The sequence below is a fragment of the Mus pahari genome, chromosome 3, assembly GCF_900095145.1.
Source record: "Mus pahari chromosome 3, PAHARI_EIJ_v1.1, whole genome shotgun sequence".
NCBI classification, from domain to species: domain Eukaryota; kingdom Metazoa; phylum Chordata; class Mammalia; order Rodentia; family Muridae; genus Mus; species Mus pahari.
Window position 1 is genome coordinate 118,334,563 of NC_034592.1, and position 12,428 is coordinate 118,346,990.

Here is a 12,428-nt window from a genome sequence, read left to right on the forward strand (position 1 = left end):
CAAGGAAGCCCTCTTGGCTGTATGTGTCCTGAGGATGAGGGTGAACTTCAGCTGCAAATAGGATGAAGGAGACACCACAGGGAAGAGCCACACTGTGGAACATGGAAAGAAGCTGAATCCAACTTGCTGTGGTGTGGGAGGTATCAAAGTCCTGGCAGAGGTGACATGCTAGAATATGTGCCCTCTCCCTTCAACTGAAGAAAGGAAACACACACTCTCTAGACCTAAATTCTCATAAAACGTAAATATGTGTCCAGATCAACATACCCCAGGTTACAGGTCAAAGGTTAACCAACTTCAAAATGTTCCCTGGTTCACCGCAGTGTTTGTGAGCCTGGAGCTCAGATAAACTACTTAGGAAGGCTTTGTTAAGAGCGCTGAGACCCAGGCTCCTTAGATTTGGAAGCTCACAGCTCATTTCAAGGCCGTTTGACTTCTACCGTTCACACTCCATCACTCCGCTTCCAACAGGAATACCAGACTTTCCGATTCCGAACGTAATAACTGGAGATGGGTTTGCCGGAGACATTCTTGCTGGAAAGCTGACTGAAAGTGACCATTTTATCTTTGGCGGTGTGTCTGGATGATGAGCGGGCTACCCAGGCTAGATTAGACAAATGCCAGGTGCCACTTAGAAGTCAGCAGTCCCCAAGTACAGGGGTGATGGGAAATTTAAAGAGAAGTTATTTCATTTCCTAAGATGGCTTTAGGGTGAGAAATGCATGGGTTACAGGGTTTTTTTGCATTTCAGAGACCAAGAAGCCCTGACATCAACAAACTCCTAACCAAATATCCACTGAAAAGAGTAACTTCAGCCCAATATTCTGACAGATGCCAAAGACAAAATAAGTAAAATCACTTGAGGAATACGTGACATGGAATTTCATCAGTCATATCAAATTTAATATGAAATCAGTCACAAAGTCATCAATAAGCTGACAGAAAAGCAAAGATGTGGCAACAGTTTACCAAATCTGTAAACTGTTAAATGCTTTTGAAGCCACTGTTCCTATTAACACAGGGGAACATGTGATAATACAGTTTGCACAGACGGCAGCTTCAGTGGTTTTGAACCTGTTCATTCAACAGGCAGATTGCAAGTCCCATCCCAGGTCTGCTATCTCATGTTCTGTGTTTCAGTTGAGTACTGGGTGACCCTGAGTACACTCAAGTTGAAGAGGCATAATAAACACCTGTCTGGGTTCAAAATCAATACATTTTAGAATCAGCCAAACGTTCGCTTTAATTAAAAGGGGAAACACTGTACCCTTTACAATTTGATCGGTGAGGTGAATGGCTGGCATCTGTCTGTCATGCCGAGTACATACCTGCTTGGGCTGCCTGCTTGCATTCACAGTAGAAGGAAGTGTTGCTTTAGTATGGATGGATGAAAACACAGATGGAACCCCACCACCCATTCAAGTTTGTGAGCCTCATGAATGGCCTGAGTGTTTACACTACCAAAGGACCCTGGCTCCTAGCAAGGAACTGAAGTGCCAGCTGATAATGTATAATGTACCTAGGCCATGGAAAAAAACCTTGTGTTTTCTTTATGCCACTTAAAAATAACACACATTTTTATTGTATTTGTGTGTCTCACTGAGGAAATACCGTGTGTGTGTGTGTGTGTGTGTGTGTGTGTGTGTGTGTGTGTGCGCGCGCGCCCATGGAGACCCAAAGAAGGCATCCTATCTCTTGGAGCTGAAGAGTTACTGGCACTTATGAGCCACCTATTGTGTGGACTGAGAACTAAATTATGGTTCTATAGATCTGGGTGATCTAGAACTTTCTACGTAGACTAGGCTGGCCTCAAAGTTGTGCACCACCTCACTGGTAAGGTTTTACGTTTAAATGTCACTAGTAAGTGATAACATTTGATAGGAGCTCCCCGTTATTATCCCCAGTGATCGTCAACAGTTAGCCCTGCATCACATTCAAAGCTAAAGCGCGCACAGCTGTGGGATAGGGATTGTTAGGGTTTGTGATCATGTTGATAGGTTTGTTTCTCTGTCAGAATGCTTGGCCTTGGCCTCCACTTTTCATTCTTTCCTATTTTTTTTTTCCTTTCAGTGCTGGGAACTGAATCTGAGCCTCGCTAATACTAGACTAGCACTGACCCATAACCCCAGCCCCTCACATATGCTCTGCCCATCCATTTCTTCTTCATTTCCCCTTAACTTTGTACACATCCTCCATGTCAGTCATACAAGCAGCTATTCTAAGACAAATCAATGTAAGCACGCACAGCCCTGAATCCTCTAATACCCTGTCAATCCCAAAGGACCAGAAGATGCATTTTTTAATCCAAAGCTCTGAATGGTTGTCACCACCCATGAGTAGAACACCTCATAGGCTATGATGATGATACAGGCATTAGAATCAAATAGCCTCTCACAGGACATTGCTGCCCAGTGAGTAGCTATGTGGCCACTGAATTTACAATTCTTATCTGTTCATTGAAGAGAACAGTAATTATCAGTCCATTAGGCTGCAGGGAAGGGTAAGAGAAACATGCATAGAATACTGTTTTCAAGTAAACATCTTTATTTTGTGTGATAAATGAACTGCCTAGGAAGTCTGTACTTCAAACACAAATGTGTTGTCATGATGGAGCTCCTGGTGCAACTGGGGAGAACTCACTGTCTTCGTTTTGATGATTTGTGTTGACTCTGTGCTCCGGCTTGCTGTGAGACTCTTGAATCTCCTCCCTCTGTGGCCCTGCCTGAGATATACATGCCAGAAGTAATTACAGGGTGGGCGTTCATCATGGTTTGCTGGGGTCCTGTTATCTGTTTTTCTCTCGTGTTCTGACTTTAGTACAGAATCATTTTTTATTCTCAAAAATGAAATCATTTATCGTTCCCTGAAATGCTACAATTTTTTTTTACCAGAAATGACAAATAAGTAAAGGCTTTTAATAGCAGAACAATAAATGAAGTAATTGTGAACATGTATTACTTGTCAGTTTTTCTATCATTCCCGAATGGAATTGGTCTCACACACACACACACACACACACACAAGATATAAATTAATAGGCTGCAACTTGCTCCTTTTATTTAGCACTTGGCCATAGTGATATTTTATATCATATTTTTAATGCTCATTGATTATGAATTATTTCACTGTATAACAGATTAATATATTCAAGGTATAATTAATATACTTTGAGTTGCTTTTGTCATTTGAAATTAGCTGGCATGGAGGTCAGCCACAAGGCAGAGGGCAACCACAATGGTGGAGGGAATCCCATGAGGAAGGAAGCCTGAAGTACCAGGAAGTTTACTAACCTGCTTAGGCTCTGGCAAGCACCCAAATCTTCCTGTGCCAGGAAAATGTACGCAGACCTGGCTGGATCTCCTGAAGGCCCCAAGGGAATGTGCAAGGAGGCAGGAAATTTGGGAAGGAAAGTATATCATTTTAAAGTGAAGCTGCCTTCCTAGGAGTGGTTTTATTAGCCAGGTCCTGACCTCCAAATAGAATTAGCTCGTGTGTGTGTGTGTGTGTGTGTGTGTGTGTGTGTGTGTGTGTGTGTGTATTCGATACTTTCCCTCATTTAACTCCTTCCAGATCCTCCCTATCTCCCTACCCCCCTATCCACCCAACTTTCTTACACACACACACACACACACACACACACACACACACAAACCCCACAAACTCCAAAATAAACAAACATCTATACAAACCAATAATAAAAAAACTCCAATAAGACAAAATAGACCAAGACAAAACAAAAAGTGCACACATAAGGAAATGGAGTCTATAGAGTCTATTTTGTCTGCTCCAACTACTTGTACGCGTGGACCATCCCCTTCCCAACTGCAAAAGACTTCCTGGGTAGGGCGTGGCTTTGCATCTGCTTCCCTCTTTCCGTGCAGGGATTTTTGTCTGATTTGAACCTGTATACATCTTGTGCATGCTGTCACAGTCTATGAGTTCATCTTATATGCATTAGTCCTTTTATATCAAGAGGACACTGTTTCTTGGAGTCAGCCGCTACCTCTTAAAATCTTCCTACCTCCACTTTCTCATGGATCCATGAGTCTTCAGGGGAGGGATTCGACAAAGACATGCTATTTAGAATCTGAGTCATCCAAAGGCGGTCAGTGTCTGCGCACTGTCCAGTCGTGGGTCTCTGTGTTAATTACCATCTACTTCGAGAAGAGGATTAATGCAATGTTGATGATTAAGTGATTTTCTGATCTATGAGTATATAGCATTATGTCTTAAATTGTCTTTTTTTTTCTATATTCTTTTAGCAGAGTTACGGTAGTAGATTTTCACCCAGGGCATATAACTTATCTAATTTCAGGGTATTGGACAGTTTATAAATGCCAGGTATGGGTTTCATCTTATAGTAGGTATTAAAACTAATTTTTTAAAAGTGGTTGATTACTATTATAACAATTGTGTCACTATTGTAGATGTATATCTTGTATGAAAGCCTCTGTTGTAGGTCACAGGTTTTGCAGCTGGGTGATGTTGATAATTCATTTTCTCTTCTGATACGGTGCAAAATACCTTCCAGTACTGTGAATGCTAACCAATAGGGGTGAAGACTCAAATCTGGAATCTCTGTTTTTCCATGTTCAATGATATAAGTAAGTTATATCTTCAGCAATGTGACCTTACTCATGTGTGTGTGTGTGTGTGTGTGTGTATTCATGTATTATGTATTTTAGGAAGCTTCTACGGTAATAGGCATCCTTATGATTTTTCAAAAGGCTTTTATTGTTAGCTGCCTCTCCCCACATTCCCTTCTCTACCCTCCCCTCTCATCTCCCTCCCCCCACATAATCCTCCTATTCAGTTTCCCTTTATCTCTTTATAACACTGCACTATTTGTCCTCCCTTGGATGATCTTCTCATCCCCACTGGTCCTTTACTAGTTCCCAGCCTCTATGGGAACTCTCTCAAGAGTTCTTCTTTTTTATTTTGTTGTTTAAGTCAAGTCATAGGACTTGTCAAAAGTTAGGGAACTAGACTCTTTGTTCTGAGCAGCTGTCAATCAGAATGCAAAGTGGGAGTTCAGTGAAAGGCATAGATTCAGAGCTAATTTTAGAAAAAAGCAATCTGTGCACATCCCTTATAGCTCGAATGTGAGATTTAATAGAACAATTCATGGAAACTTAACCAAGTGGCTGGAATCTGGTAATAATTCTTTACCAAAGATAATCAGCACAGGATTGAGGGAAGGCATGATGGCTTGTTTTCTGTATCCCTGTACCCCTATTTCTAAAACAAGATGTTAATACAAGAATTCTTAGAAAGTCTCTTTTCACTAGGATGTTAGTCTCTTATATTTTAGAATATAGGATGACTCACCTCCCAGAGAGTTAAAATGTCTGGTTTAAAGCAACAGATTTTTAAACTCTTTTCTGTCTGCCTCTCTCTCTCTCTCTCTCTCTCTCTCTCTCTCTCTCTCTCTCTCTCTCTCTCTCTTTCTCGTACAAAATATACATTGTCTTGATTTGATTTAGTGGTGCTGATGAATATTTAGTAAAAATTAAAGAAGACATAAATGAACATCAAAACCCAAGGCAAGTCGGAGAATAGCTTTGGTTTGTGTCAGCATAAAGCAGTTTAGGAGGAAGATATTCTCATAGAAAAATTCTAAAATAGAATCCACATGACATCTTTAGCTTGAACACCTGGAATTGCAAGAATCACTGCACTTCATCTGGAAAATGATATATTTTTGCATTTAGAGAAGAAAGAGAAGATGGACATGATTCTTATCTTCATGGGCAGCTCTTCCAGGCCTGCCTTCCAAATGGACCATAGAGCACATGATTTATAAGCAAGTTACAAGCAAGACAAATGTTATCTCCTTTAGTCAGGCCCGCATTTCTAATTAGCTAAAAACCCCTATTTGCAATGATGGTTATTTCAAGCAATTAGTATTTGTTTCATTTATTCTGAAGTGGCCTCTGTGGCTTTTAGAATCAGAAGGGCTAAAGAGCTGCAGTGACACAACTCATCATGTGTCACATGGTCTACAAAAGAGGCTACAGCTCCTGCATCAGACTTACTGATTTGTCAAAACGTGTTCAAATACTGTAAGGTATAGCCTCATGGAAGGGTAGCAAACATGTCCTCTAAGGAAGCATAATGTGCTGTTCCAGTCCCATCTCCCCATAGCTAAAGGTAGCACTTATTTTGGTACAAACCCAGAGTGAAGAAGTTAGATGAAATTATTTACAATGAATAAGGCCGGTCAGACTTTCAAGTTTCTTTCTTTCTTTCTGGAATAAAGGAAAAATTTCATCTACAAATCATGTAAATATGTAAGTCCAAATATTTCTATTTCAGTGGTAGAGTACTTTCTTGTCACATATGAGTTCCTGGTTCTGATCCTGAACACTCAAATAAACATATAACACTAAAACACATAGGGTCAAGTGAGTAGGTATAAATTATCTTTAATTGTGGAAAATGAAAAATGAATAATGGTTGCCTGGGAATGAAAGACTGTTTTAGAGAGTAAGCAAGATGGCTGTCTTTTCAGCCAAAACTTTCATCTCTGAGAAATTACTGGAGAAAGTTGGTTCTCTGTGAACAGGGCTCTCCAATGCTCACAGTCAGACTGTCTTTGATACCATAGATGTTCAGCAAGGAGTTGCTGGATTCAGGAATGAAGATTTTTCAACCTCAGTGGTTCAGACTCCCCAGAGTAAGCATCTACCATGGCTTTAAACTCTCAGTGTTATGTTTGCTCTTGGCATCACTGCATAACTAACATTCATTGTAAATGCTGTCTTTGTAGAAGTTGAACAGTTTGTAGTGAAAACTCACTAGAGGGACTTTGACACTCATCAGGAACTAATGAGAGTGACAAAGGTTGGGGAACTGTGCGTGAGAGCCTATTTAACATTGGGTTAACACTGGGCATCTATCTCCCAAAGTCATCCTGCTCAGAAAAGACTTCAAATTTCTATCCACACATCTTTTATCCTCTTTGACTTAGCATGAGGGAAATTATATTCATCTGTGGGAAAATTTTCCTTTTTACAGTGACTAAGCCAATAGAAATTTAGTTCACAGTTAAAAACAAGCGTGAAATTCTAGTCTCTGGGGCTTTAGGGTTTTTTTTTTTTTTTTTTTTTAATTTGTTTGGTTTGTTTTTTGGTTTTTGATTCTTTAAATTGTTTGGGCATTTATCTAGAGGATTGCCATGAACAGTAAACAAAGTTAAAAAGATGTGCCTGTTTGAGGAAAACTAAATTATAACAACAGTTCCAGATTACCATATGGACTCTTGGTTCATTTCCTAGGAACTCTAAATCTCTGTTCCGTTGTTACTTTGTTTGTCCCTGGAGAAGCTTGTAGCTAACACTTAACTCCAAAAGTTAATCTCCTCTTCTCTTAGGTTTGTTAAAAGTGCTTCCATTACTATGAAAACCACTCTTCTAGTTCCTGTGGTTATACCTCATATAGTAAAAACTTTGAACCAAAACCCAAGTTTCTTCACCTTATTGAGGGAGCAATGGAAACATTTTTAGTTTTGAGGGTTTTTTTTTTTTTTTGGTTTGTTGGTTGGTTGGCTGTTTTTTGGTTTGGTTAGGTTTGGTTTTGTGGTTTGGTTTGATTTGGGGGGTTTTGTTTGCTATTGTTTGTTTATTTTTTGTTTTCTTTTGTTTTGTCAAGTTTCTCCAGATTACAAGAGTTAGAAACTTACACTGGACTAACTTGAGCAATAGTATATACTAGGAAAAAAATAATAAACAGGATAGAATCATGATTCTTTACATTTCCACAGTACTTTTTTTTAAAGAAGAAAATTAACAGAGATGAATCCAGAAACAGCTTACCCCGGAAGCCTATTCAGAGATTTCCTGTAGCCCTCGTGTGATTATTACCACTGTTCCCCCTCTCTGATGCTCCCCTCTAATCTTAGTGTTATCCTTATTCGAACAGGGACAAGACAGGGTTTTCATTTCTTTCTCTATTGACCTGTAGGTGAATCTTAGGGAAGAGCTTTGCTAGGTTCATGATTGGCCAGCCTTGTTACCTTAGAGAAGTCACATGTGGCCAGAAGGCAAGCTATGATTAGAACAGTGATTTCCTGGATCAATGACTTTGGCCAAAGAATGAAGGGTGAAGAATACAACAGTTCCCATGGGAGCCAAACATGAGCCAGAAGCCAGAGCAAGCTCTTCCCAGAGAAACAGTGCTGTGTGGGAAAGCCCAGATGCCTTCTCTTGGTGAGGTAGGAGAGAGACCTACTGTGTGTGCACATATATCATCTCCTTAACAGACACTACTAAGGGATTGTGATAGAGCTCATGCTGTTACCTGGATACAAATGGATACAAACAGCTTAATTATACAGATTTCAGATAGGAATAAGAGTTGTTGAGGTATAATGGCACAATTCAAGGGAGCCTACAATCACGGGAGTAGTTTTTATCTGTGCTGTGTCATGTTCACATAGAGTCCTGAAAGGATGGAATAATGGGGGTGGGGAGTGTATACACAGGTGTGTGCAGACAGTTCTGGAAGCAAACTATTGCCTTGTTTGTTGCAGTATGATGAATGTCAATGTTAAAAGAGAATCTGCAAATTGAGTACAGGACCAGCTAAATTTCGGAGACATATAAGAAGGGAAAAAAAATCTCTGGGCTGAAGTAGAAAAGCCAACGTAAGACTGCAGACAGGGAAGAAATGCTCGCAAGATAGACTGCAGCTTGTAGGTATGTGCACCAGGGTTCTTGTTACCAGAAAGCTGTGCCGTGTAGAAAATTTTACAGATGTCTGTGATCCAGTGGATGATGAAACTACGCAGGAAGGTAGGAGAAAGCCTTGCACGCCCATAAGTTGAATAAAGATGCTTGAACAGAGGAAAAGTCTCTGGGAACAGAGGAGGCCTCTGCTCTCTTATGCAGATGCTCAGGTAGGGAAGTGAAGAGCATCCACAGTTAGGGTTACTAGGCAAGGACAAGAGGTTCTGGGAGGAGAGAGAAAGACAAGGTTTTGCACAGAGGGAGTTTATCCCATGAGACGGGGCATTTCTGAGAAAAACAGAGAATGGTTTTAGTCAGATCCCTCCACAAGTAGAAGAGACATGAAGGGAAGTAGAGAAACTTAATTTAGTGGGGAAAAAGCAAAGCATCCAAATGAAGGACTTACAACATGGTATACGGTCTGTCAGGAATTGTGTGTGTGTGTGTGTGTGTGTGTGTGTGTGTGTGTGTGTGTGTGCTTCCCAAGCTGTCCAAACCACTGTGGTTACAGAGATGAGGGCACACCATTGGGAGTAGTGAAAAGAATACAAAGTTCCAAAGAACCCGAAACAGAGCCCACACAAGCTGAAATGGCTTCTTCAATGGTGTCAGCATCTTCCTCAATAATCTAGGCAGGGTTCTTCAACTTCAAAGGTGCACATTTTGTCCTAGGAATCTTGATTTTAGGATTACAGATTCTGAATTCTTGGCCTGAGAGAAGGCCTGAGAGTTTTCTTTTCTAATGTGTGTCCTTATCACGCTGAAGCTATTCATCATAGGACACATGAGTAACAGGATCAAAGTACCCCGGGGACCACTTAAGCATCCACATTCCCCAACAAGGTTATGGAAATACTCATTCACCAGTTCAGAATCCTAGGAACAAGGCCTTGCAATCTGCGTCCTTTAAGAAGTCTCCCCAAGTGAATCTGATAGAGCAAAGTGGGGGACTCTCTGAATAATTTCTGTGATGCATGTGGGATAAATGAAACAGGAGACAGGTCCTCTGGGGGGGGGGGAGGAATGCAGAAGTGAGATGATAGCCTGGGTCAGAGTAAAGGACTTCTGTGAGTCCTTGGGGACAGGGTCAACAGCATTTTTGGACAATTTGATTCCTGGCGCTGCTCACAGCATGATTTCCTCAACTATGGCAGCTGTGCTGAGGCCGTCTCTCCTGAATGATGAAATGGGCATCCCGTGGTCCACATCCTCCTCGATAGCTGTTTCTATCCAGATGCTAAGACTTTCCTGCTTATCATAAGTGAACATGGATCTCTCTAAGCCTCTGAAATCAACACTGGGGTTACACACAGGCATGACCATGTTGGGAACTATGGGAGTGCTGATGACCCAAAGATACAATTGCTGCTTTTTATGTGGGTGCTGGAGATGAGAACCCAGGTCCTTATGCTAGGGGAGCAAGGGCTCTACCTCTGGAGCCATCTCCCCAGCCCCTTGAAGGGATTTGAAAATAACTTCTGAAAGCACAGGGGAAAGCAGCAGCAGACAGAGGTGAAGAGCCCAGATTGTAGAGCCTGCCTGAGTTTATTTGTCAGCATTTAGAATGTTCTAGATATTATAAAGAGTCTGAAGATGGTTTAAAGTACACAGGAGTGTATGCGAATATTATGGCAGGTGCTATACCAATTAGCATAAGGCATTCATGGACTTGGGTGCACGATAGGGATCCTAGGACCAATTTTCAGTGAATCTTGAGGGATGGCTGCCTTGTTACTATGATAGATATTGCTTATATTAGACTAGTTAGCTCATCTTGTTCTGTATATTTGGGGGAAGAAAGTTGACACTTTGAAAATAGTAGTGAGGTCTCTCAAGGACAGTTCAGGCCATATATTTTATGTTCCAGCAGAAGGGCTGAGGTCTGTTGCTCCAGTCACCCAAGGCTCCACAGACCTTCAGTGTGGGATAGAGAGTGAGGATTGAGCAGCATGAAATTTTACTCTCAGTTAGTTGACATTCATTAGGAGTGTACGGAATGTTGGGAACTGTGGGAGTGCTGATGTCCCAAAGATATAATTGCTGCTGTCATACACATCCCATGATACGGTTATTACATTCTCAGCACCCAAGTTTTAAGAGCAGCACAGAAAAGCATCCCTGATGCTCTCTGTGTCAACTAAAGCTACCTCACCAGGACATTCCATCATTTTCCGAGATGGGTAACTGATGTTAATCTCAAAGCCAGTCAACAACAGCCGCAAAACATACCCAGAAACACAGAATTCTGCACTGCTGACTCTAATTTACTTTTTAATTTTATTTAAGTTTCACACTACCTGCTAGAGGAAAAGGTAACCACAGTAGGACTGACTTATAATCAAGAAAATACTGGTTCAGAAAAGGTAGATCTTAGCCCAATTCGTACCTTCAAAGCTTATTGCCACTAATCTATATCCACAAACAACAAATACTTTTATTGCGTTACAGAGTAGAGGTAAGAGCCCAGGTCCACACTCTTAGCTGTGTTTATACTGACCGAGCCAAGCTTCAGAAACTAGAATGACAGTCATTCAATTAAGAGAGAAAAATCAGAGGGATTTCATCTTTTTAAAAAAAACCACCAACAGATCATGTGATACCTTAAAAATCATGCCCTCACTGTCAAAGTCAGGTTTTTGTGGTTCTAACAGCAGCTCAGCCCGCCCCACTGCAGGTTGTCTTAAGCACATGTGCTGGTGTTTGGGGTGGGAAGGGCAGGGACAGGAGCCTGTGGTCACAGAAAACATCTAACGGGCATTTTCTTCCCCCAGCTTATTCAGAAGTTGACAGATGTTGCGGAAGAGTGTCAGAGCAATCAGTTAAAGAAGCTGAAAGAAATCTGTGAGAAGTAAGTCTCCATCTCTTCACACTCAGCCTGAATATACATGAATGCTTGAAGGGCGGCTTGCTATTCGATTTGTCTTTTTCCCCCCATTGCACATTCAGAGAGAAGAAGGAATTAAAGAAGAAAATGGACAAGAAAAGGCAGGAGAAGATAACAGAAGCCAAGTCCAAGGACAAGAGCCAGATGGAAGAGTGAGTGGAAAGTAGTCCTCCCTAACTGGAAGGAGGAGCAGGTGCTCCCTGTCAGAGAACCAGTGTCTTAACCAAGGGCGCCTTAGTAACGTCTCTCCTCCAATTACTCTTTTACATGGCTCCTGCCTTAGTCCCTGTTCTGTTCCTGTGGAGAGACACCATGACCAAAGCAACTCACAGAAAAGGAAGAATATCCCTGTGGGTTTGCTTACGGTTTCATAGGGTTAGTCCGTTATCCTCAAGGTGGGAGCATGAGGTGCTAAAGTTGATGGCACAGTAGCTGAAAGCTATATCCTGATTGATTAAGGGGCAGGGCAAACTTGGACTTCTGAAACCTCAAAGCCTACCCCAGTGACAACCTTCCTCCAATGAGACCACACCTCCTAATCCTAATCCTATCAGAGTTCTACTCCCTGGTTACTAAGCATTCAAACATTTGAACCCATGCTGGCCATCCTCATTCACACCACTAGTCTCCTTTATGGCTTTTTCAGTGAGCTCTCAAACACTGGCACTCTGGGCCTTTTGGGAAATGACTAAATACTCATATAAGTTGTTAGACAAACTTGGGAGCATCTAATAAAATCAGGGCCTGTGCTTGAGGAGAGGCATGGTCATTGTTACCTGATACACACACACACACACACACACACACACACACACACA

At 41.5% G+C, this 12,428-nt stretch overlaps 1 protein-coding gene across 4 annotated transcripts in view; it reads left to right on the plus strand.

Annotated features, from left to right (window-relative positions):
- The window catches only part of Plcb1 (phospholipase C beta 1), a 671,407-nt gene that overhangs the window by 575,387 nt on the left and 83,592 nt on the right, over positions 1-12,428 (plus strand). For all 4 annotated transcript variants that reach the window (XM_021195155.2, XM_021195153.2, XM_029535965.1 and 1 more), the window contains 2 exons: positions 11,498-11,574; positions 11,673-11,762. In XM_021195155.2, coding sequence (XP_021050814.1) covers positions 11,498-11,574; positions 11,673-11,762 — 167 coding nt within the window. The remainder of the gene's footprint in view (positions 1-11,497; positions 11,575-11,672; positions 11,763-12,428) is intronic.